Genomic DNA, 22,822 nt, shown 5'->3' on the forward strand with positions numbered 1-22,822 from the left:
TTTTTTAAACATTTAATGAATTTATTTTGTTCTCACAGGACGGACAACACAATTTTCAACAAAGTTTGTCGTTTGTTTAATCAGAAATGTTTTTACGGCAAACTATGCAAAAATAGCTGTGGTTAGTAAGAAATTTTCTACAATGTTAAAAAACCAAGATAACTTCAAAATTATCACAGATAGGTATAGGGAATGGTAATACAGATCGATGCAGAAAAAAATTCTCCTCTATCTAGCAAAATAAAAATTGGACCGTCCTATTTAAAAAAATTAAGTTATGGGTACTTGAAGTTGTCTAAAATTTTTGGGTTAATTAACTTTTTTTCCAATTTTTAACACACTATAGAACTGATATGGACTTCCTCTTTTCATTCTCCAAATATTATTTCGAAATCTGTAAAACTAAGAGAGTCACCGATTTTTTAAGTGACAGGTGCAAATCCAAAAATTTTTAAAAAATTCTAAATATCTCAAAAACGGTTAAACTTAGGTATAGGGACAGCTGATAAAAATTTCTTTAAAATAACTCAACTAATCCAAAAACGCAGTGAAAAACATAGCTTTTCATTTAAAATAAGAAAGTTGATAGCGACTTCCGGTATAACCGGAAGTGCCACCATTTTAAAAATATTCTCATTAAGCAGAACTTAACAAAGTATACCTGAGTACCAATATTCAGATAAATATTTTTATTAGAACTTTCAGTACTTCTAATATGGGGTTTAGACGGAACAGCTGTATAATTAAGAAGTTTTAAATTCGTTCGTTCCCAAATGCTCTTAGCAAAGTTTGTGTTGAATTTCGATTTTTATAAACCCCTCGCTTCCAATATGAAAATCAATTCCGGCTTTAGTTGCCGTAAAACTACGTTAATAAAAGGGGAATTAGATTTCAATTTCAACAGATTATCGTCGACGTATAAATAAGAACTCATAAATGACAATAACAAAATGCCATAAAACAAAAAGCGGGTTTTATCAAGGGACAGGAGAGGGAGTTTTATTGCTACAATAATGTGCTGATTGGCGTTTTTCGTTCTGGAAATTCAAATATGAGCAAATCGGATTTACCTTTTTGTCGATCGTACGCATTTATACACTCTGAAGTCATAAACTGGCTAATTAGGGCAGTTTTTCCTACGCCATTTGCTCCAAGTAATGCGACATCGTAGTTGCAAACAGGAACAGTTTGCTCGGGTTCGTTCAGAAGAAGGGAAGGCATGACGCCTCCGACGGCAGGACATAAACTATTACTTCTTGAGCGTCTCCGTCTGAACGAATCTCCTCTATTGATTATTCCTGAAACAAACGGAAATACAACTGTGTGGGCTTAAAGTTTGGATTAGTAGCACAACTTTTTTAATATTTCGCGATTATAGGACTGGATACAAATTAAGCAAATACTTGGGGATAAAGTTCGGAGGAATTTGTCATAAAATAAAATTAATAACCCTTCAGGGCACCACGATTGGACAAGTTTTTGTAGTTTGATGGAGAAAAGTTTTTGCAAATTTGAATTATGGAACGTTGTCATCATTTCAAACAATGCGTGCGAATTATTGTTGATACACATCGGCTCCACAATATCCCATGTTGTAAATTTTATAGCAGTTTCCAACAAGTGGAGAGGCTTTTATGACTTTATATTTACACAATGTGCACTTTGTTCCACGATAATGCAACAAATGACAAAATTGTTTGCTAAAGTGACAGTAAACCAATAGCATCTATTTTAATTAAAATCACACGAAAATTTATGTCTTACAAAGATTTAAACATCGTTGGGTTTATGTCGAATGCTGTTCCTGATGTTATTAATGTCATGAGGATTTTCAGTTCGATAAGCACTGTTTGCTGAAACCCCAAATGAACAATTTTTGCTTTATGCTGTGTGCAATGAATTAAAAGTAACGACCAGTGTAAACCGACAAGAGTCAGAAAGAAAATTAAATTCGGTTTGAGCGTATGAATAAATCGGGTTTTATGTTCCACACTTATTGTCAGTTAGGGAAATTGTTTCTGGACTAAGCCACACATCACAGCATCCGGAAAAACAACATTCTATTTTAAAAGGGAATTTTTTTGCTTAAAATTAATTGAGGATAAACTGAGTAAAAATTGTAATTCTAATTCTTTTGTAAAATTGGGTGATATGATGTTTTGGAGCAAAAATCTTGGTTTTTTTTCAGGAAATGAGAAACCTGTATTTTTTATTATATCAAAGAATTAGGAAGATGTAATTTCTTGTTTTCTGCGATATGTAGAATTCCACATTTTTGAGAAACTGAAACTAAACCAAGTCTGGAAATAATAATAATAATAATAATAATAATAATAATAATAATAATAATAATAATAATAATAATAATAATAATACAAAAATATCTCAATAAAAATTAAGACTTTAAAGATCGGTTAATAGAAGCGCCATTAATTTAATCTGCAATTACATGCGTGATCACGTGACCAAATTGAATCAATTTCATTGGTGTATTTGCGTTGTTAACTTTTAAAAATGAATTAAAATTTAATGAAGCTTTCTATAAACCGGTCCTAAGATTTTTAAAGAAAAAACTGTTACTTTTCAACTTGACAATAGTTTTCATTTCATTATCAGTTCATTTTATTACAGTAAAACCTCGCAACAACGGACACCGATGGGGACATAATTGTCCGGAGAGGTGTCAGCTAACGGGACGTGGAAATTTTATTATAAGTTTTGTTACGTTCCGTGCAGAGGTGTCCGTTATTCGGAGATGTCCGTTAAGGAAGGTTTCACTGTATTACGATGTCAAAAATTGGCTGCTTGATGTAATCAGTAAAAAAGCAATTTTTTTGGGAAACGAAGACCTACCATTTTAAACATGATGGATTTAATTTTTTAAAATAAATTAATTACTTAAATAAATTACGAGAAGGCCTTGTTGAAGATGTACTTTCTTGTTGTGATGTAGTTTGCAGAAAATATTAATTTTTTTGCAAGCAAACTTTTTTTTTGGGGAAACTAAATAGGACGGGAATTTTTTTTTCAAAATATTACGAGAAACCCATAATATTTGTTTTAGCGATATACAGTTTTCACGAAAGATTGTATATTCTTATAGATGTATATTCTTTGGGAAATTTATATCAAAAATTCTGAAGGAATTTAGTTTTTTAGTAAAGATATTCTCATCTTATAAAAAATTAGGAGGATGTTCTTTTTGTTCGCGTTTTAAGGCTGTGAAAGATTTAAAATTTTTGGGGGAACCAAAATAAGAAAATGTCTGAAAGGTAATCTATTTTCAATATATGACAATGCAAAAATCTTTTTTTTTCAAATTATGAGATAACGTATTTTATTATTTTTAGCGATAAAATTTTTGGAAGAACAAACACTGAGGACTATTTTTTCGTAAATCATAAAAGGCTTTTATCTCTAAGATTTTACAAAATTTTGGCAACGTAATTTTTTGCATGTATTTATTACCTACGGTGAAAAACTAAACTCGAAAACAATTTCTTTTGTTCCACTTAAGCCAAAACTCCTTATGCAAATAATTACGCGTTTTCAATGCATTTTTCATTGTAATAAGCGTGAAATCTGACCGCAAGATTCTACTAAAAAAATTCTTATAGAAATCTACTCCGATTTTAACAAAGATATTTCCATAAAAATAGGGAAATACGGTGACATGAAATAGTGTGTCGTTTATTTTTCCGAAAAATCTATTTAAGTATACAATTTGTGTTTATGTTGGCATTACAATTTTAAGGTGATATTAAAAAAAATACCTTCTGAGAACAAATTTGACTTAGAAAACAGTTGAATGGAAATAAGTAAGAGCACAGAAATGCTTTAGTCTTAGTTACAGTTCTAAAATTGGTGGCCCTATGACCTTAGTAGTTAACACTTTCTGGCGAACCCCCATGTAACAATAACGTCCGTATGCACCTATTATGCGGCACTTTGGAACTGTGCCACTACCGGGCAATTTCCAAGTTGGAAATATTCTAGTTACAAGGCACCAACCAATAAGGCAAAGTTAAATGTAGACATCATTTCGAACACCGCAACAACGGTTCAATTTTAGATCGCGCCGCAAAATTGGGAGACAGATTTATGTGCTGCAAGGTCATTGATCGCGATTATTTTCGTTTTATGGATTATTAATTTTCTGCGGCTGGCTTTAAATCACAGTTTGGTAAATACCCCGATCATTGATTTGCGAAACTCTGGCTGATGATTAGAGATAATGAGTTAAATTGCTTGCAAAGTGTGTGCGGGATTTAAGATAAATTTCGTAATTACATTGAACATCAGTATTCAAAAACAGACAACTGTGTGTTGGTAGGTAAAGGAGCTGGTAACATTCATGAAGAATACTGTTCATTTTAGTTGAAGTTCGGCGGATGATAAACCTTTGTAATTGAATTAATGGTTCAAAATTAATTAATAAAGTTTCAAACAGAAACCGGCGCTATAGTGTTTCTGTCACTTTGGAAAGCTTTTATTAACAACATTTTGCGTACTTGATATTCTACACCAAAAACTTAAAAACAGAAATTTTCCCATATCTCAGACGTAGCAAGTTTGGTAACGAAATTAACCTTTGATAGTGCACTTTGGAAACAAATTACAAGAATGATGAGAGACACAAACGTATTGTGTTTTTACTAATTTTAAATTGGAACAGACGAGGAACTAGGAAAACAAACTTTAAGACACATACAAATCTAATTTCAACCTGCTTTCGGTAAATTACAATTCAATGAACGTGTAAATGAAACTAAATTAATTCCAAACATCTGGCACAACAATTAGAGAGAATTTCATGAAAACCGCCTTGTTTTCATTCCAGACTATTGAAAATAAATTTTAGATAATCCTCTGAAAACGGATGTGAAGAAGTCAAATCTGTTTGTCTTAATAAATTCATGTTATCTAATCCTTTTGTTTCCTGAGCGTTCTTCAAAATTAATCTCCTATAACAATTGTTTGTAGACTGCTCTAATTAGAAAGATTATTTAAATTAACTGTTTCAAGTTAGAAGGATTTCTAAAAGTTAGTTCAAGGTTTGCCGACAGTTTTCCACTTAATATGATTTAAATTTTCTTTGTTTTTTTATGGAGAAAATGTTTGGAAAACATATAGTATCGAAATATTATACAGAAATATTTATTTTTTAGAAATATTGATAAACCACAAATGATGTTAAATTACATTGTTGCAATTTGAAAAGATGAAAAAGCAATTGTTCCTGCTTATAGTTACTAAAATAAAGTCTGCTATTTTTATAATGAAAAGATAATACTGAATTAAATTTCTACAATTATTCTAGTTTCAGCTGCAAAAACAATAAATAGTTTGATAACAATAACAATAACAATAAATAGCAAATTTTTAAATAATAAAAATATATTTCTGCGTTTTGTTGCAGTGTTGCAGTTTCAGGCGTGAATTTAGTACAACATATCGCACTTTTATTTGTAATTAAACCGTAGCTGTTGTGAATAAATGAAGCGAAATTTTCTGTAGTAAAATTTATGAAATGAGAATGTTAACGTTCTACCTTCTAAACTTCAAAAAGAGTTCCTACAACCGCTTCCAAAAATATTAGTTCAAGGAACTGAAAGCAGCTTACGACTTGAACTACACTTCCAACCGCTCACATGGTTATCTATTATTAGTATAAATATTTGCAAACATTTTCACGGAGCGGTTACACGACGGTTCTGTTTCTGTACGTGCTGCTCAATAAACAATACCGATCAGGATAAAGCTATTTTTGGACCAGTTCTAGAAAAGTATCAGACGTGTTCCTGACTTGCAAATATTCAAATTATGGACATTTGATTCATTTCATGCTTAATTTCGTTGTTTCGATTTGTTGGAAAGGTGCCAACTTTGAAAATAGCGATTTGTTAAAACGCATTGTTTAATCTCCACTGGAAAATCTAGTTTTGTTCTCGACACAATTGCACACCAACTTGCGCAAATATCGGGCCTAAATTAAAACAATGGTAACACAAAAATTGACCGATACTGTTGTAGTTATAGTGTTTTGGCTGGAAATGTTCCGTCCTAATTTATTTTTAACTTATGGTTGCAATTTTTCACTTTGTTGTCATTTTCTTAATCCTTTTGTTTTTCAAACATTCTCTGCTCTTATATTTGTGCTCAAATAGTATATAAATACTTCGAATTCAAGTGTGTTAAATTATATTTTTAAAAAAAGAGCCAAACTTCAAAACAAAGAATGGTCTACGGAGGACTATAAGTTAGGAGACGAAACGAGATACAAAATCGCAGGATTTATTGAACCCAAAAAAATAGTACGGCGGAGTACAAATGAGGGCGCTTCAAGCGTTGTATCGTCTCGACGCTAAATCGTTTTACATTAATTTAAATCTCACCAATTCTCTAATTACTTGGAAAAAATGCAAAAGTGTTGAGAAAACATGAGAAAAAATATTTAAAATTTACGCATCGTCTCGTATTTTTTAAGATGCTGCGAATATGGTTAAAGATACATGAAAAATGTTAGGAAGAAATTTGTAGAGAATTAAGTTTTCCTTAAAAAAGTCCGGAAACCATATTTCTATTGTCAACGGTTTAGGACTTAAAGACGTTGAAAGACGCTGAAGCGACGGATTCGTCTCATTCTACTAGTGGTCAAGTAACGGAAAGTTAATTTATATCTAAACTGTAGAAGATAGAAATATGGTGCCGCGGACTTTTTTATAGGAAATTTAATTCTCTACAACTTTGTTCTCTACACTTTTTTTATATCTTCAACCATATTTCCAGCGTTTTGATAAAAATGCGACGGTGCGCGAAGAATTATCTCTTAGAATTATCAATTTGCGTTCCACCTTATATTTTGGCGAACTCTGCGAATATGGTTGAAGTTGCAAAAAAGTGTGAGGAACAAAGTTGTAGAGAATTAAATTCTCTACAAAAAAATCCGCGATACCATAATTTTATCTTCAACGGTTTAGGTATAAATTAACTTTCCGTTACTTGACCACCGGCAAAATGAAAGGAATCCATTTTTTGAACGTCTTTGAACACTTTTGGGGCCTAAATGATTGAAAATATCGATATGGTCTCGTAGACTTTTTTGTAGAGAATTTAATTCTCTACAACTTCTTGCATCTATAACCGTATTCGTAGCGTTTTGAAAAATTTGGGGCAGAATGCAAGTTGATTAAAGTTTGATTTTTTTTATAGTTTACGATAAAATTTTTGCATTATGTTTATGTCTTACTATTGAGAATTTAATGCCCTACCTACCTGTATTTCTTTTGTTAGCTCTGTGTTAACCTTTATAGAACTACAACCATTTTCTCAAAATTGAGATAGATAATGGTACTAACGCGCTCTCTAGCGAAATTAGCGGAACTATCGTGGACGGGAACGTTTTATTTATACGTCATTTCATCTCCTAACTGTTAGATATCCGTATACTCGTAGTTACATTGGATTTTATTTAATTTTTTTGAACCTGATTTATTTGTCTTTAATTCAATAAGATTTAATTTGTTGTAATATTTTACTTGCTATCCAAGCATAAATTTATGAGACAGTGGATTTTAATTATAAAATGAGTAATATTTTTTAATAGGGTTAGTCTCTAGTAACATAATAAATAAATCAACCACAAAAATATATAACAAGTTTCGTATAAATTTATAACATAAATAAAAAATAAGAAAATCGTTATCATTATTGTTGTTTTTATTCGCCTTGATGAATATCTTTTACCCAAAATGAGCTTTATTAACTTCTGTGCTGTATTTTAAATGAGTTGTTTTTTATTGATTTAGGAGAAATACAATTGCTTGAAAAATGGGTTGTGAGTTTGAGGAATTTGCAATTTGCAATGTTCGTCTATAAATTACCAAAACATGTCAGTCAAAAACAAGACCATTTCGAATCCTTCCAGTCTCGGAAATAGCATATTTGATATGGACATCAACCGACCTAATGTTATTAGAATATTACTGCGTAGCGTTTGCTCTACCTGTTGTCTCTGCGGTTCGCCATTCTGTATAATTTCTGGTGAACGCCGAACGAGCTTCATAAATAAAATATTTCGTCCAATCCACCATTTCGCTTTACACTATCAAGTTTACTTTGCAAAAAAACAAAGTGCGCAAGTACGTAAACAAAACAGGAAATTATTTAACATAAAATTTGCGATGTTTATTCGCTCGTATTTTCGACCTGATGTTTATTTGATTAAGGGATCGGATAATAAACACATTTGACAACAAAGGAGATTCATAAATGTGGTAACCACTCGAAGAAAAAGTGTTACTGCTTCCGATCGACAAACAAAATAATAAATCTCCATCGAGAGACGTCGGCTTTATTGCAAGGTAAAATATTCCGTGGCTACAATCCGACGTAAATCAATTTTATGCCACTTTCAAGCAGTGCAAGAATTGGATTGTTCATTAGGAAAATTGGACATTTGGTACAAAGGGAATAACTGCCATTTTTATGTCTTCTGTTCCAACTTGCGCAATTTTTCAAAATTGCACAAAATGTTTATTTACTTGGCGAAAATTTGCATTTACATGGATGGCTCTTTGGAGTTCGGATGTAATAGTCAAAGTTCGAGGATTTGCTCGTTTTGTGTCATCACCCGGTGCTCTCAATTGCCCCAGTTTTGAGTAGATGCAAGTTGCAATTTCTGCGGGAAATCTCTACAATTCGCTGTCTCACGTTAACTTGATACGATCAGAGGTCCCTTAATTTTGACATCCTTCTAGGATCACGTCGATCAATTAATAAGGCGCTTGGCTCAGAGCAATTTATGTCCTAGTCCTATGACTCGAACCCGAGTACTTCAATTTACTTAACATCATGTAATCTTCTTTCGGACACAAAATTCATTACAGCACTGGCTGAAAGAATTGAAAACCGCCCTCCCGTGTTCTAATAAACTTGCAATACAATTGACGAGTATGTTTCAAAGTACTGTGAAATATTCAAGTATTGTGCCAGCTGCAGCTGAGCTCTTTAACGAATTGGGCAGACTTTTGTGTGCGCAAAGTTTTTATTAAAGCGAGGATTAAAAAATCAACAGTGCTCCAAATCAAAAATAGCCGTGTTCCATATTTCATTTTGCCCAGCAAACACAACAAACGAAACGGTTATATGAGTGGCGGGTTTGCAAATGTGTTTCCTCGACATTATGAGCTATTTTGGAATTCTTGTTCCCTTTCGGACAGTTCAATTATTTGTTGCCATAAATTCCGGGGAGAAGTTGCGTGAGTTTGGAACAGTTGTTATTGCTGGGAGAATTTTCTCAACATTTACGTAAATTACACTTTGCCCGGTTTGTTTGTCTTGGAAAAGTAGACAAGTCCCCAGATATCTCGTAAATCATAGATAATGGAAAAAGCTATAATTTCTAAACCACAAAAGATGCTATTCTAATAAAATTATTCATAAATTGTGTACTACTTTTCTCGAATAGTACCGTAATTGTAAATTATTTTAGCTTTGAGTTTAAAAGTTTAAATTGATTCTCCAACTTGCAAATTGTCGTTGGTGTTATTTACGTTTTTAGTTTTTCGTCATGCGAAAAAACTTTTAAGACTGGAGCTTTATTATTAAATAAATGAGCGGGTTATTGAAGTCCTGAGGTGTGAAATTGTTTGAGATTTCTTCTTTTTCGTTAATTATCTGTTCTGAACATTTTATTCCCAATTTTACATGCTAACAGTCTACAAAAAAATCACGCACAATTTTCATTTATTTGAAATAAGACGATAGTTTTGACTTAGGTATTTTTTATAAACTATTTAATAGATTTTAAAAAAGTCTATAAGATGAACATCACACATCGAAATTTCTTAAATTATTCATTTCACTCACTGATAGAAGTATGACGGCCAATAAAGTAAATTAAACGTCTTGTAGAAATAGAATTTAAACTAAAGTGCTTCAGCAGCAAATTAATTACATTAAAATTCATGAAATAAATTTATTCTTCTGAAGGTTCTAATCTAATAATTCTTTGGGCATTGTAGTAAGGTATGTTAGTTAGTCTTTCTTGACAGGGGTTGGATTTTTTCAGGTGGTGTATTCTTGTCTTAAACGCTAGATAATTTTTTTCTTCTTTTTTTTGCTTGTTGAATATTCGATATACTTCATTTAACGAGAATAGTTTTTTTGTTTGTAAATTTCTCCTTGGTTAAAAATTTGTTGCTACTTAAAGAATCTGTGCAGATCATCAATCTTTTGTAAACCTGATCTGACTGGAGAGCTTTCAGGATGGCACTGTGAAGGAGGTTTTTTGTGATAATCGGAAAATTTTGTTTGTGTTCTTTTTGTAATTTTTTTATGTATCCCTAAGTAAGTGAAAGTTACAAAAAGTTAGTTCATTTTTATTTAACGTAAACTTCGAAGGGAATGGTTTATAAAGTTTAGTAAGGATCACACATCTAGTTGTTTTCCTGTGAGAAACAAACACCTGTTGTGTTAGTGGTCTAAAACACTGAAAAAACTATTGTAATCTAATGACTTTAGAGTAGTAAATTACTTGATGATTTCATGTTTTTTTTTGGTAAAATATTGTGGTATATTCAATATAGAAATACAGTGCCTTTAAAAAAGTCTTTGGATCAACTCTTGCTGTGGAATTTTAAACGTATATTTATTTCTTACGATTACTACATACGAAAATACTGGCGTTGAAAAAAATCGCGTTTTTTTTGTTTTGCGTTTGACATTTCAACAGAATCAAACGATAATCTATCAAAGACAAAAAAATCTGTCAAATCTAAATTCCACAGCAAGAGTTGATCTAAAGACTTTTTGAACGCACTGTATGTTTTTAAACTTTTTTGGAGGCTTTATATTGCTAGTTATACAATTTATTATTATGTTAAATAAAGTTGTTGCTCGGATCGATTTTTGAAAATCTGCATTTCCTTTAGATTGTTTGTAGTAGATGTTCTTCCATTGACGAATACTTCAAAGGTTTCGTTATTTAGAAAATTCCAAGGGCGATTATTTTCCCGTCTATTCCACACAATTAGGTAAAGTTTAGATGAGCAGTGTAAAAGTCCTTTTTAAGTTCGATAAAGTTGTTTTCAGTGGTGTAATATTGTCTGTGGTAGATTTAAATTAGCGGAAACCACTTTGTGTAGGTTCCGATTTAAATTTTTATTGAGTATTCTTTAAAATATTTTGTTAGGAATATTGGTTTTAGGATTCATTCCAGATTGTTGAATAAGTTTCTGATTCGAAGATAGTATTTAGACATTTTAATTGGTGTTTTTTTTTAATAGAAAGTTTCTATAAAAAATATACGAAGAATGCGTGTCTTCGGTTACGATGTGTTTTGCCTGATGGTTTATTTTAATGTTTGTAGTTTCTTCTTGGTTTTTATGTCTTAATAATTGTTCCTCGTAGGTTATCCTCGTTTAACTTGTTTTTAAGGCGTTTCAAGTTTACTAGGATTTTCTGGATGCTTTGCGCCTTTTTACTAAAAATAAATGTAAATTTGCGTCCCTGCCCTGAATTACCTTATATTACATTGGCCATAATTTAATTTCGAGTTCTTTCATCTTTCTTCTTTCTTACATTTGTGATTATACATACGGATAAGTAACTCATCACTTAGACCAGGCAAAATTAGATGTTTACATAAATTTGCTTTTTTATAGATAATTTGATTTTTACTCGTACATAAAAAATTCAGCAAGGTATAAATTTTGCATAAAACCGGAACGTAAAATAAACGATGGACGCAAACTTTGCCCAGGGCAACCAAACATCCAATACCCTTTTGATCGGTAAAATTACACCGCGGTTGTGTGTAAAATAAATTCTTTTTGAAAATGGTCGCTAATAATCATTGTGATCAGTTTATTTCATAAAGTTGTTCGAGTTTCTTTTATTTTCTTTCTGTCCGTAATAAGGATTTTCCTCGCGTGAAATCGCAAAAATAATTTTGCTCATTTCCTCGTTTCTTGTTTGTACATGACCTTTAGTATTGTAAGCGAGTTCTGCTAATTGACATCTGGTTTGACATGAACGCCAGCGAAATTGATTTACCCGTTTACCACTAGTTTCGTTGACATCTCCTAATTAAATTGTTCACCTAAATCTAAATTAGTTGTATTCCCGAACATTATCTATGAAGTTAACTTGACACAAAAAGTTTAGCAAAGGATATATTTCATTTAGGCTTTTTCTGGCCGAAAGTTTAAAACGTTGGCAAATATGTTACATAATAATCACCCCAAATTCAGGGTGGCATACATGAGGGGAATGTGGGTATAGATAACCTGCTGGTCGATATTATCTCGCACAAAAACCCACTAAGTAGCAGCGTGCTCCCAAAAGCCCAGCTCAACTCAAATATCGTGTACAAAATTAAATAAAAACAAATTCTTAAGTAGTATTTTAGTCTTGAGGTCCTGAAAGTTGTGCAAATATGCCCGCATTCAACTCGTGTTCTGTATAAATCGGGACGTGACATAATAAAATTCAATTATCTCGAAAATATAAGTTTCCGTTGGACGAGTTTGAATTTGCAATTTTCCGCGTGTTTTCAACGCATAATGTTGCGTCCAAATGTGTCACTAATCGCGGTAACGAATGCAAAGACAAACAAAATTTCTACGTCTATAAGCAGGAATAGAACTGGAAGATTCGGAGAGCTGAGAGGAGGAATTAAGTGGAATTAGTTCAGGTTGAGTTGCGACAGGAATAACTTAAAAATCTGTTGCAATATTTGCGACTTTTGATTGGAGAAATAATGGAACAGGAGGGATTCTTCGCTTCATTGAAATTCAAGAGGCAAACTGGAGTGAATAATGTCTTTACTTGCAATAAATAGTCACAACGGCACCAAATGCATTTACTTGCATTCTATTTGTTTCAAATGCACTTTTGCATAAAATATGGCCGGGGATTTTGCACTCATTAGTTCAAGTTTAATTTCCTGCATTTGTTGGTGGTTTCAATTAAAAATTACACGATTTTTGGTTAAATGAACAGAACCGTTCACTTGGGTATAAAATTCAAAATGTAATCATAGAACCTTTAGGTTTTATCGATTTGTCAAATAACAGGGTGATGCGAGTCAATTAAAAACATTAGAGATTTTCTCCGTCAATATCTACATTTTTAATGTATGCACACATTTTAAATTTAAACTCAGTAAACAGAAATTATTAAAATAAAACATACACGAGCTACAATTTATTTTTAGCTTGCACTTTCTTACACAAAATCGAAGAGTAATAATGATCTATGCGACTTAAAAATAGTTAAAGCCTACCTTTATAACAGATTTTTTTTGATCACTTGTTTTGTGTTAAGTAAACTAAAGCATATGAAATCAGGAAATGGCAACATTATAACTGCACTTTTTTTGTCTCAAATGCACTTTAAATTTTAAACGAATTTTAAATAATCTATCTCAAAGAAAATAAAGGAAATTTCAACTCACTTGAACAGGTAACTATTAGGTACACATCTCTGTATCTTCTTTGCTTTTTATTAAGTTTAGGAACCACTTTTCTTTTATTCTATTGATTTGTGTCATATCTTTAAAATTCATTAAATTTTCTTCGAAAAACTCCTCAAAGTGTACAAAACACTCACATTTCGGACTTAATTTTATAGTTTTCTGTTTTTTTTTTGGTCAAAATGTTTCAGTTGTAGTCCGAATCAGCAGTTTACTAGTAATTCGGTAAGATATTTTTGTCACAAAAACTTTTGTGTCGATTTTCGGAAACCCTTAGAATTTGATGAAAATTTCTTAGTTTTAAGAACATAAAGGATCAGGAGCTAATTTACTTAAACTGTAACAAAATCTCCTATAAGCGGACACTGACAGTGACACGTTTTTTATCGGGCTAATGGAAGTGTCCTTTTAAAAGAATTAATAAAGATACATAGAACACATAGACACAAAATTAAAAAAAAAACAAAGAATTACTAACAGCATGATAATATTTTGTACATTAACAATACTTATCAGTTATCAATTATTTATTGGGAAAAAATTAATCATTTTTCTTCAAAATTTACTTTGTCTTATTGTTCACCATAATTGTAGATTCGCTAGAAATGTATTTAAAATATATATTGTGACAAATGTCTCTGCAAACCTATTCTTAACTTTCATTGAATTCGGAAAACGTTTTTTTTTGCGCTTTTATAAAGCAATAATTATAAGTTGATTGGTCTAATTTTCAGTTCTTTATTTCTTCAAAAAAATGTCGCTCTTTACAAAACTAAATCATTTTAATACTAAAATGAAACATGTAATTTCCCGAATTTTCTGACGGTTTGACATAATAATAGCACATGCGCGTATACCAAGTTGTCCGCTTAAAGGAGAGATTTTGTTTCCAGCGATCCGAATTTCAATGTTTGCGTCCGTTTATTGGAGAGTACGCGTAAAAAAGAAATAAACCATTTGAAATACATTAGCTCAAAGCGGGGGTCCGCTTATAGGAGCTGTCCGCTAAGAGAGATTTTACTGTATTGAAACTTTTTTCTGATACTGTATGCCTTAAAACCATCAATATTATTAAATTGGAAGCATTTTAAATAAGAAAATTATTTTTCGTAACTAAAAACTGTGAACCGATAGAATTTTTTTTTAATTAAATCAGAATAAATGCTGACGGTCACTGTTATTGCAGAGTGACTCGATTTTTTAATGCAGTTTGTACTGTCGAAATTTTACTGCATTTATGTATTAACTTGTCTTGATAATTTTTTCGAATGTTGGACAAATTAATTTTCAAATATTTTCTTGTCGGCTACTCAACCGTTTATATTGCTTGGTGATTACATTTTGCAATAGGGTGTTAACCGCAACAAGGTTAACAGTTGCTGAATTTCCTGCTTATGACATTTGACCAGCTTTTCAGAATTGTTGTCACGACAGTGAAAACCCGGCGCCTCCACCAAATGTCACACACAGCATTATACCAAATGTTTAAACTATGAAACCTTCGTCACCTGTCTTCAAGTTTTCGTATTTTATAAGCTAGTTTGAGGTTTACTTCAAACAAAAAAAAGTATAACGAAACGATAAAATTTGAATTTACTTGATTTACACATTTGTGTTTGTTCCCAATTTTCCGTTTTCCATTATTGGAATAAACTCGACCAAAAACGAAACGATTTGATACAATCGAGTTAATCGGAACAAAAATGATCAATTTCCAAGCAAGTCAATTAAATTTTGGAGCGAATTGGATGGAATTTAATAAATTGCTTAAAATGATCAAGGAACATTTATAATTGGCTCGTTTGGCATATGCATGCATGTTAACGGATATTCTATATTTCGGGCGCAGTTTGAAAAAATAAACAGAACAGAATTGATTATCATGGCAAAATTTTAGACGGCTAAATATAGAAATCTGCTTTAAAATAGAATCACTCTTGGTATGAAATGTGTGGAAGCGGCTGCTGTTATTTCGGTGAGGTTGCGAAAAGAGCGAGCGCCACTTGATTACCTATAGATGTTTCTGTGAATAAGCATGAATCGAAACAATCTCGCTCGGAAGCTAAGATGATTTGAGGATCTTTGGCTTAGTGTCTATGCGCTGATGTAATCCACTTTGAGCATCTAATTTCGCCTCACTTTTACTTTATAACTAAAGTAAACTGTTTAGATTGTACCATTTGTTGTCTATTTTTCTAATTTCAAGTCGCACGTAAAATTTTTTATATTCATAGCCCAAATACAAACAACAATTTTCGAATGACGTCCATACCCACATTGTTTATTATTTGAAAAGTAAAATTTTTATATTGCCCTAAATATGTGCTAATCAAGCGAAAAATCCCGCAGCAGACTGGACAAATATTTGACAAAGCGCCGGAAAAGTACTAGAGACCGGCTCTAATTGGGGTTAATTTAGCGTTAATATTCAGCCTTTTTATTACCGCAACAATGGCCATGTTTTTGTGCCATTGTTTGCTTTAATTAGCCACTAAAAATGAAGCCTTTGTCCCGATCCTTAATCTTTGTTTAGTCGGCTCAAAATGTGAAACAATCTCGCAACCACGTACTGATTGATTCTGGCCACGTTTTTCCAGCTGCGCTGCTTTTCCTTTTGTTTCGGAAGAAAATTAAGTTGGATTATTCGAAAAGTTTGAGAGAAACAAGTCCCAATCCTGATTTAAACACAGCAGAAACGTTTACAACAGACATGTGAAAAATTTAATGCTTCGCTCTTAGTTTTATTTTGCACAGTTCAGCGGCCTTCAATCCAGCTCGACAGGAACTGTCCCTGCTGACCTGTGGACCTTAATTGACTGCAGGACGCGACTGCTACTTTTTGACCTTATAAAAGCTTTCAGAAAAATCACGCACAAGGTTTTAACAAGCCCATTAATTCGCAGTTTTTGTTGCTTAACGCGCGCTTTGTAGAGAAAATTGCTATTACAACGAAAGCTATTTAAAAAACTCAATTTTTACTGTAATTCGATGTTGCCAACATCACTGCCTTTTTGGAATTGAGCGTATTTTTGTTCAATTTCTTTGTGTTTGTTTCTGGTGGTTAATTTATGGCTTCAAGAAGTTAAATGTATTATTGGAATAACTATCGCAATTCTCGTAAAATATTGATCTTTAATGCTGTACAAGCACAAAACTGCAATATAACGAAAGACTTCTTGGTCAAATAAATCTGGTACTAAAAACCAAACCGTATATTGGAAAACTCGTTGCACAAGATTAGTTTTATAGCAAGAGTTTACGTTAAAAGTTTCAGGGAGAAGTGTTTTCAGTAGTTTATGAATTGGTTTTCAGTAGTCTTGAGTGAATTTTATCATTTTGAATTAAAGGACGTTTAAGTCTTTTTTATATTAATTTTGCTTTACAATTTTTGTTACATCTATTTTTATTTTGTGATTTATTTTTTGCCAATATCTTTACTTCAATGAACAAAAACCAATAATAATTTACGATTGTGAACTTATGAATTCCAAAAATGAACAGGAAAGTTATCTATACGTACGTTTGAAAAACCTCTTAGTAGAGTATTTAAGAAACTGGTAATAGAATTTCAGAATAGTCGTAAATTTAATTTGAAAAAACGTTATAAAAATAATTCTGAAGTTGTAAATCTGTTTTAAATAGTTGAAATCCATATTTATTTTGTTTAATTGCATTCCAGAAAAGATCAGATGCAATTGAGTATAGCAAAAACATTTAATTTTAATTTAAAATAAAGCTTTGATGTAAGCCAAACAAAAACGTAAAAGAATGTTAAAAATGACGCTTTGTTTTTGTTAAATATCATTTTAAAAAATATAGCTTTTGGGTTCTGTGGTATTTTAGTTTTGATTTTTATAATCAAATAATTTAAAATGTTATTTCTACAGTGCCATATTTACATCTGGGCTAAATGGGCTATAGCCCAGGGTGGCAGAATTATAAGGGCGACATTTTTTTTGATCTTGAATTAAAAAATAGCTAGTTAATAGACAGGTTACGTTTTTTAAATCAGTTGATCTGATTGTAAGTTTTCGTCGTATTTTTTACTTCTTAAGTTCTTAGTTGGTTGATTAGTGAATTTTAAGAAGTTTTTAATTGTAGTTTCAATTATTCATATTACAGAAAATTCGCGATGAGTAAGGTAGGAAAAGTCTGAGTAAAAATGTTTGATAAAAAAACAACGACAACGTAATATTATACAAAAATTTTAAATAAATAGAAGTTTTTTTTTAATATTTATTTTACAAAATAAAAGAGAGGTTTAAAAATCTAGTGTATGATTGGTGACATTATAAAGAACTTTTTTAAATTAACATAACAAAGAAATTTAATAAGTACAAGTATAAAGTATGTTGCATATTTAGAGAACTTGTGCTAGAACTGCATTTACTATATTCATTCAAATAAACTGATTTAAAAAACATTAAAAATATTACTAAATTTTTTGAGAAAATCAACTAAAAAAATGAAGCTAAAAGCAAATACATATTTACTGATTTGTTTTTATCAGATTCCAATGCTCGAAAATTCATACAATTTGTTTGATGTTAGAATAATTAGACTACTTTAACAGTTATGAAGCAGTGTATATGCAGTTTAACAGTTCATATGAGGTTTCACTATTTAAAATTTTGAAAGGTGATTTGTATTACAAGGGTATTAAGTCGACGTTTAGTGCTTCAAATTTCTCAAATACAACCAAAAATGTCTCTCTGACAATAAAAATTTTCCATTTGCGGAGATTTGTAATTTTTTTCTTATTTTCTGAATTAACCAATAATATTTTTTGTGAAGACACTGTTGTCAATGCACCTAAATACGCCACTGTATATTTAAATTGCTCTAAATTAAAATTATATAATTATTATTATTCACAAAAAATCTGACTACTTTGTCGTTCTTTTTACAAGACTTTACCTCATATTCTCCGGGTTTACACGTATTATTTTTTTATGTTCTGAAAATTAAGGTATATTTGTATATTTGGTAGATGATTTATTGTCTATGTTTCGCCACAATTTTGGGGCTTCTTCAGGAATGGATCCCTATTTATTGTTCTGAAGAAGCCGCAGAAAGGTGGTGAAACGACAATAAATCATCTACCAAAAAATAAACTTGTCCGCACTTCTGAATAATTAATCACACCTTAGTTGAAGTAAAAACAGACAATGAACAGCGAATTTAGTGTATTGATTTTTTTATTTCTATTTGGTGTTTTTCTCTTTAAAGTTTGTTTTTTTTTTATTCATTGATACCAGACATTTTGTTTCTGACACAAACTGTAGCACAACATATTATTTACTACACTGCAGAAACTTCTGCCAAATTTTTACAGGTTATTCAACTTGTCTACATTACTCATAGTCTGATAGAAACATTAGTATTTAATTGTATGATTCAAGAATAAAAAAGTTGCGTTTTATTAGGCGCCCACCACCATATGCTCCTCCAAAATAAATTATTATAAATTTGTCGCAATTTTAGTGAAAGAAACGTAAAACTGAACTAAAAATTCCTGAATCATAAAAATATTCCGTCCATAATTTTCCGATTTAACTGTCCTGTAAACAAACGCCTCTTGATACCTTATATTATTGTCAGATGCAACGCGTCCGACATACACCCAGCATTTTATTTTGCGCATAAAAAAACGCTTAGATTGCCGGTCAATTAAAAACAACGGCCAATTAAAGAGCGTCCTCATATCATCCCCGTATTTAATCAATATGCCACCCTAAGTAAAAGAGAATAGATAGCACTAATGAACGTGGTCTAGTTAATTCCATTCTTTGCGCTGAAATATTTAAATCAGCGCCTAATTGGGTGTTATTTTCGTCCAACAGCACTGACCAACCAAAAAAAATATTTCCATCACTTGAAACCCGTCACGTGCGATTTTTTCAAAAATTCTAAAAAACCTCATTCGTGTAATTATCGCCAAATTGGTGTTATTTTCGCCAAATAACGAGGTGTTGTTGCGTTTGGTTTCGGATTTACCTTTGGAAGTGAAACTAAACGACCTCAATCTGTACGAATCCTCGTCTTCCTCTTCGGGGTTTCCCCTGGCAGCACGTGTGTCGGGCACGTCTAGAAAAGCGGTGGATTTTCTGTGATACACCGAAGTGCCTCTCCTTGCGGAGCCTTTCCTTTTGATATTGGGGGAGACTTCGGGGGTGACCCCCGCTTGGTCGGTCAGTTTGGGTTCACTGTTACAGTGGCCCTTCATTTCCATTTGGTTGGCTGAGGCCAACGTCCGCCGCTTTATGGAGCGGTTGTTGTTGAGGCGGGCGCTCTGCGAGCGCGTGGCCGGCTTTCGGCGGCGGCTCTGCGGGGTGCCCCCGTTGGGGATGGCCCCCATCGGGGGGATGGTCTCGAGGCTGGTGGCGCATATGGAGGCCGATCGGGCTTTGGCGCGCGGCACGTGCGAATGATCATCCGCCATAGCACTGACTGACGCTTTCAGAAGCCCAGTTCAGGCGTCGGTAGAGTTCGCGACGTCGTGATGCATGGACGCCATCGCGGTTATTTTGGGACCGACATTCACCTCCCTTGTGGAGGAGATGGATTGGGAACGGGACGAGTGGAAGCTGGAAAATGAAACAATGAGGGAGCTGAGCCAGGACCAGAGCTGGGGGACACTGGAATCACTCCAGAAAACGCAAAAATTCAAACCTTAACAGCAAGGTTTTGGATGTGATTTTAAAGTTCGAGGGCTTTCAAAATCCGATTGGTTTTTGAAGTAAAACTGATGGCAGTGTTCAAAAAACGCTTTCTTACACTTATTATGCTCTTATTTATACCGGGTGCTCAAAAACCGGCGCACCAACTCAATGGAGTGTGGTAGAGATATGCTTACATATAAACGTAAAAATGGTAAAAAAATTCTTTGTATTAAAGTTATTGATAAATAACGAATTTTAAATAAATGATATGTGGCAACGTTGTCTAACAGTCGTGATCGCAATGGAATTTGATAAAAATAAATTATTTTTGAAACGGTTTCATAGGAAATAATTTCCAGTGTTGACACATCTACAAATTGTAATTTTTTTGATGAATTATATTTTTTTTAATTAAAAAATCTCCTAAAGTCTGATAGGAAATTTAAAAATAATTATTCATTGTTGTGTTAGGGAACGACTACTTAGTGTGAAACATAAAACTATTAAAAAATAATGAAAACTGAAGAAGTTTACAAAATAAGTTTGTAGCTCCATATTTTTTTAAAACCCCCTGTAGACAATTTTTATTATTTTCACTCCGAGTACTTATTTATGTATATTCTACTGACTATACAGAGTGAGGAGTTTGAAGTAACGCATAAAATTTAAAATCAAACAGGAAAAACAATTGGCCGTTATAAAATAGGACAAATAGTAATTTTTGTATTAAGTGCGCGAAATGAGTGTTTTTTTAATGGCGCCTGAGAATGTTATTTTAGTCGAGACCGCCAGGTCGAGACCTAAAAGACATTCGAAGGCGCCATTAAAAACATGAATTTCGCCACGAAATACAAACAACGTTTTTTCTACAGCCTCCAGATGAAGAAAAAAGTAACAGAAATTAGTTGGAACAAAATGGTCTGATAAATCGAGTTGCTTGCATGGTTACGATGATAAATAAAAGTGATAGTTGCGAAAAATTTGTCACAATAGGTATTTTTGTTGAAGAAGTGTGATGGATTTTAGCAGCGAAAACGAAATAGATGCAATTGCAAGCGCGGCAGTGTCGAATCTTTTGCCTGCTAAATCAAGACCGCAGTACGAAAAAACGTATCTTCAGTTTCGGCAGTGGTGTTCTATGAAAAAGATTGATCAAGTAACGGAAAATGTTTTGTTGGCGTATTTGGAAGAAAAGTCTACCACCTTAAAGCCACCAACACTCTGGGCCCTTTATGCGATGTTGAAAGCCACCTTAAACGTTAAAGAGAATATCGATACACGTAAGTTTCCGAAGTTAGTGCCCTACCTGAAAAGCAAAAGCGTAGGTTACAGAAGCAAGAAGTCGCAAATTTTAGACAAAGAAGACATTAGCAAGTTTATTAATGAAGCAGATGACAAGATATATTTACTGATGAAGGTAAACTTATCATATTAGTGTAATACAAATCAAAACAACTCGTTTTATTTATAGACTGTGCTAATTTTGGGTATATCGGGAGCCCTTCGACGTGAAGAATTAGTTAAAATGAAGCTAACTGACATAGAAGATAAACAGTCTGTCTTAATTGTGAAGGTGCCTGATACAAAAACCCACTGCGAACGAATATTTACTGTTTCAAATTTAGAAAATATAGAAATTGTCAGAAAATATAGAGCTTTGCGGCCTCCACGGGCGACTAGTGACCGTTTATTTTTAAAGTATACCAACGGAAAATGTGTGAATCAAAATGTTGGAATTAACAAAATCGGAGAGATACCAAGTTTGATTGCAAAGTGGCTTAACAAAGACGAACCTAAAAAATATACTGGTCACTGCTTCAGAAGAAGCTCTGCCACTCTTTTGGCGAATGCTGGAGGTGATCTAATTTCAATTAAACGTCATGGGGGCTGGAGAAGCAGCACAGTGGCAGAAAGTTACATCGAGGACTCTTTGAATAATAAAATTGAAATTGCCAATAAAATTCAACCTTCTTCCTCCACAGAAGAAAACAAAATCACTCAACCTTCTACATCGGCTTCTTTTAATGGCGAAAATAACTTTCATTTACAAGCGTCTTCACTCAGGCCTCTGGGGATAAACGGGGGCACGTTTTCGTCATGCACATTTAATTTTCATATGTCAAAGTAAATATCTATTATTATTGTTTTGTAATATTGTTCTGTATAATTATAAAACCTTTAAAACTACCTCTCATTATCGATCCGTCTCTTCATTTCGGTTGCTGTTGATGTCTTTTCGTGTTACTAAAATTGTAACAGAAATAAGTTGGAACAAAATGATCTGAAAAATCGAGTTGCCTGCACAGTTAAAAAATATTATTTTTTCACTGTGAAACCGTGAAAAAATAATATTTTTTCACAGTGAAAAAACGTCAAACTTCGCGCATAGGTAACCATGCATAAATGTCACGATTTTTTGACGGCTGTAGAAAAAAGTAAATTTTTTACTATTTTTTTTCTTTTAATGATTTTTTTTAATTTCTTTTTTCAATTTTTTTTACGAAAGATAACGAAACATTGACCAAAAATAACGGTTGCTTACTCAAAAGCGAATGTCGTCAGAAATGTCATTATGGTGTCAAAATGTAGCATTTAAAATCAACCTGTTCGAGGATTTTTCTGAAAAATGACCCTCAACAAAAATATAAATCAGAATTTCATGCTTTACTTTAAACTCATCCTA

General features: G+C 32.5%; 2 protein-coding genes across 5 annotated transcripts in view; one reads left to right on the plus strand and one right to left on the minus strand.

Annotated features, from left to right (window-relative positions):
• The window catches only part of LOC657249 (GTP-binding protein REM 1), a 37,415-nt gene extending 17,392 nt beyond the window's left edge, over positions 1 to 20,023 (minus strand). The window contains exons 1-2 of the mRNA XM_008192638.3: positions 19,475 to 20,023; positions 1,071 to 1,298 (exon numbers count right to left, since the gene is read on the minus strand). Of these exons, the coding sequence (XP_008190860.2) occupies positions 1,071 to 1,298; positions 19,475 to 19,919 (673 nt within the window). The 5' untranslated portion in view covers positions 19,920 to 20,023. The remainder of the gene's footprint in view (positions 1 to 1,070; positions 1,299 to 19,474) is intronic.
• Positions 20,024 to 20,865: 842 nt separating this feature from the next.
• LOC103315141 (hypothetical protein) lies at positions 20,866 to 22,326 on the plus strand. 4 transcript variants are annotated; one of them, XM_015984410.2, is made up of 3 exons: positions 20,866 to 21,419; positions 21,465 to 21,556; positions 21,611 to 22,326. In XM_015984410.2, the coding sequence occupies exons 1-3, from the start codon at positions 21,155 to 21,157 to the stop codon at positions 22,265 to 22,267; spliced, it is 1,014 nt and encodes a 337-aa protein (XP_015839896.2). In that variant the 5' UTR covers positions 20,866 to 21,154; the 3' UTR covers positions 22,268 to 22,326. The 4 variants fall into 4 exon arrangements, 2 of the variants coding, with proteins under 2 accessions (XP_015839896.2, XP_008201287.2); XR_001575595.2 differs by having other exon boundaries at positions 20,959 to 21,419; positions 21,472 to 21,556; XR_010335519.1 differs by having other exon boundaries at positions 20,962 to 21,556; positions 21,611 to 21,712; positions 21,765 to 22,326.
• The last annotated feature ends 496 nt before the right edge of the window (positions 22,327 to 22,822 follow it).

Source organism: Tribolium castaneum, chromosome 1, assembly GCF_031307605.1.
Source record: "Tribolium castaneum strain GA2 chromosome 1, icTriCast1.1, whole genome shotgun sequence".
NCBI classification, from domain to species: domain Eukaryota; kingdom Metazoa; phylum Arthropoda; class Insecta; order Coleoptera; family Tenebrionidae; genus Tribolium; species Tribolium castaneum.

Coding starts and splice junctions, on each gene's coding strand:
- LOC103315141 (XM_008203065.3), top strand. CDS start 21,155: ATGGATTTTAGCAGCGAAAACGAAATAGATGCAATTGCAAGCGCGGCA. Junction 21,557..21,610: donor AGATATATTTACTGATGAAG/GTAAACTTATCA, acceptor TTTTATTTATAG/ACTGTGCTAATTTTGGGTAT.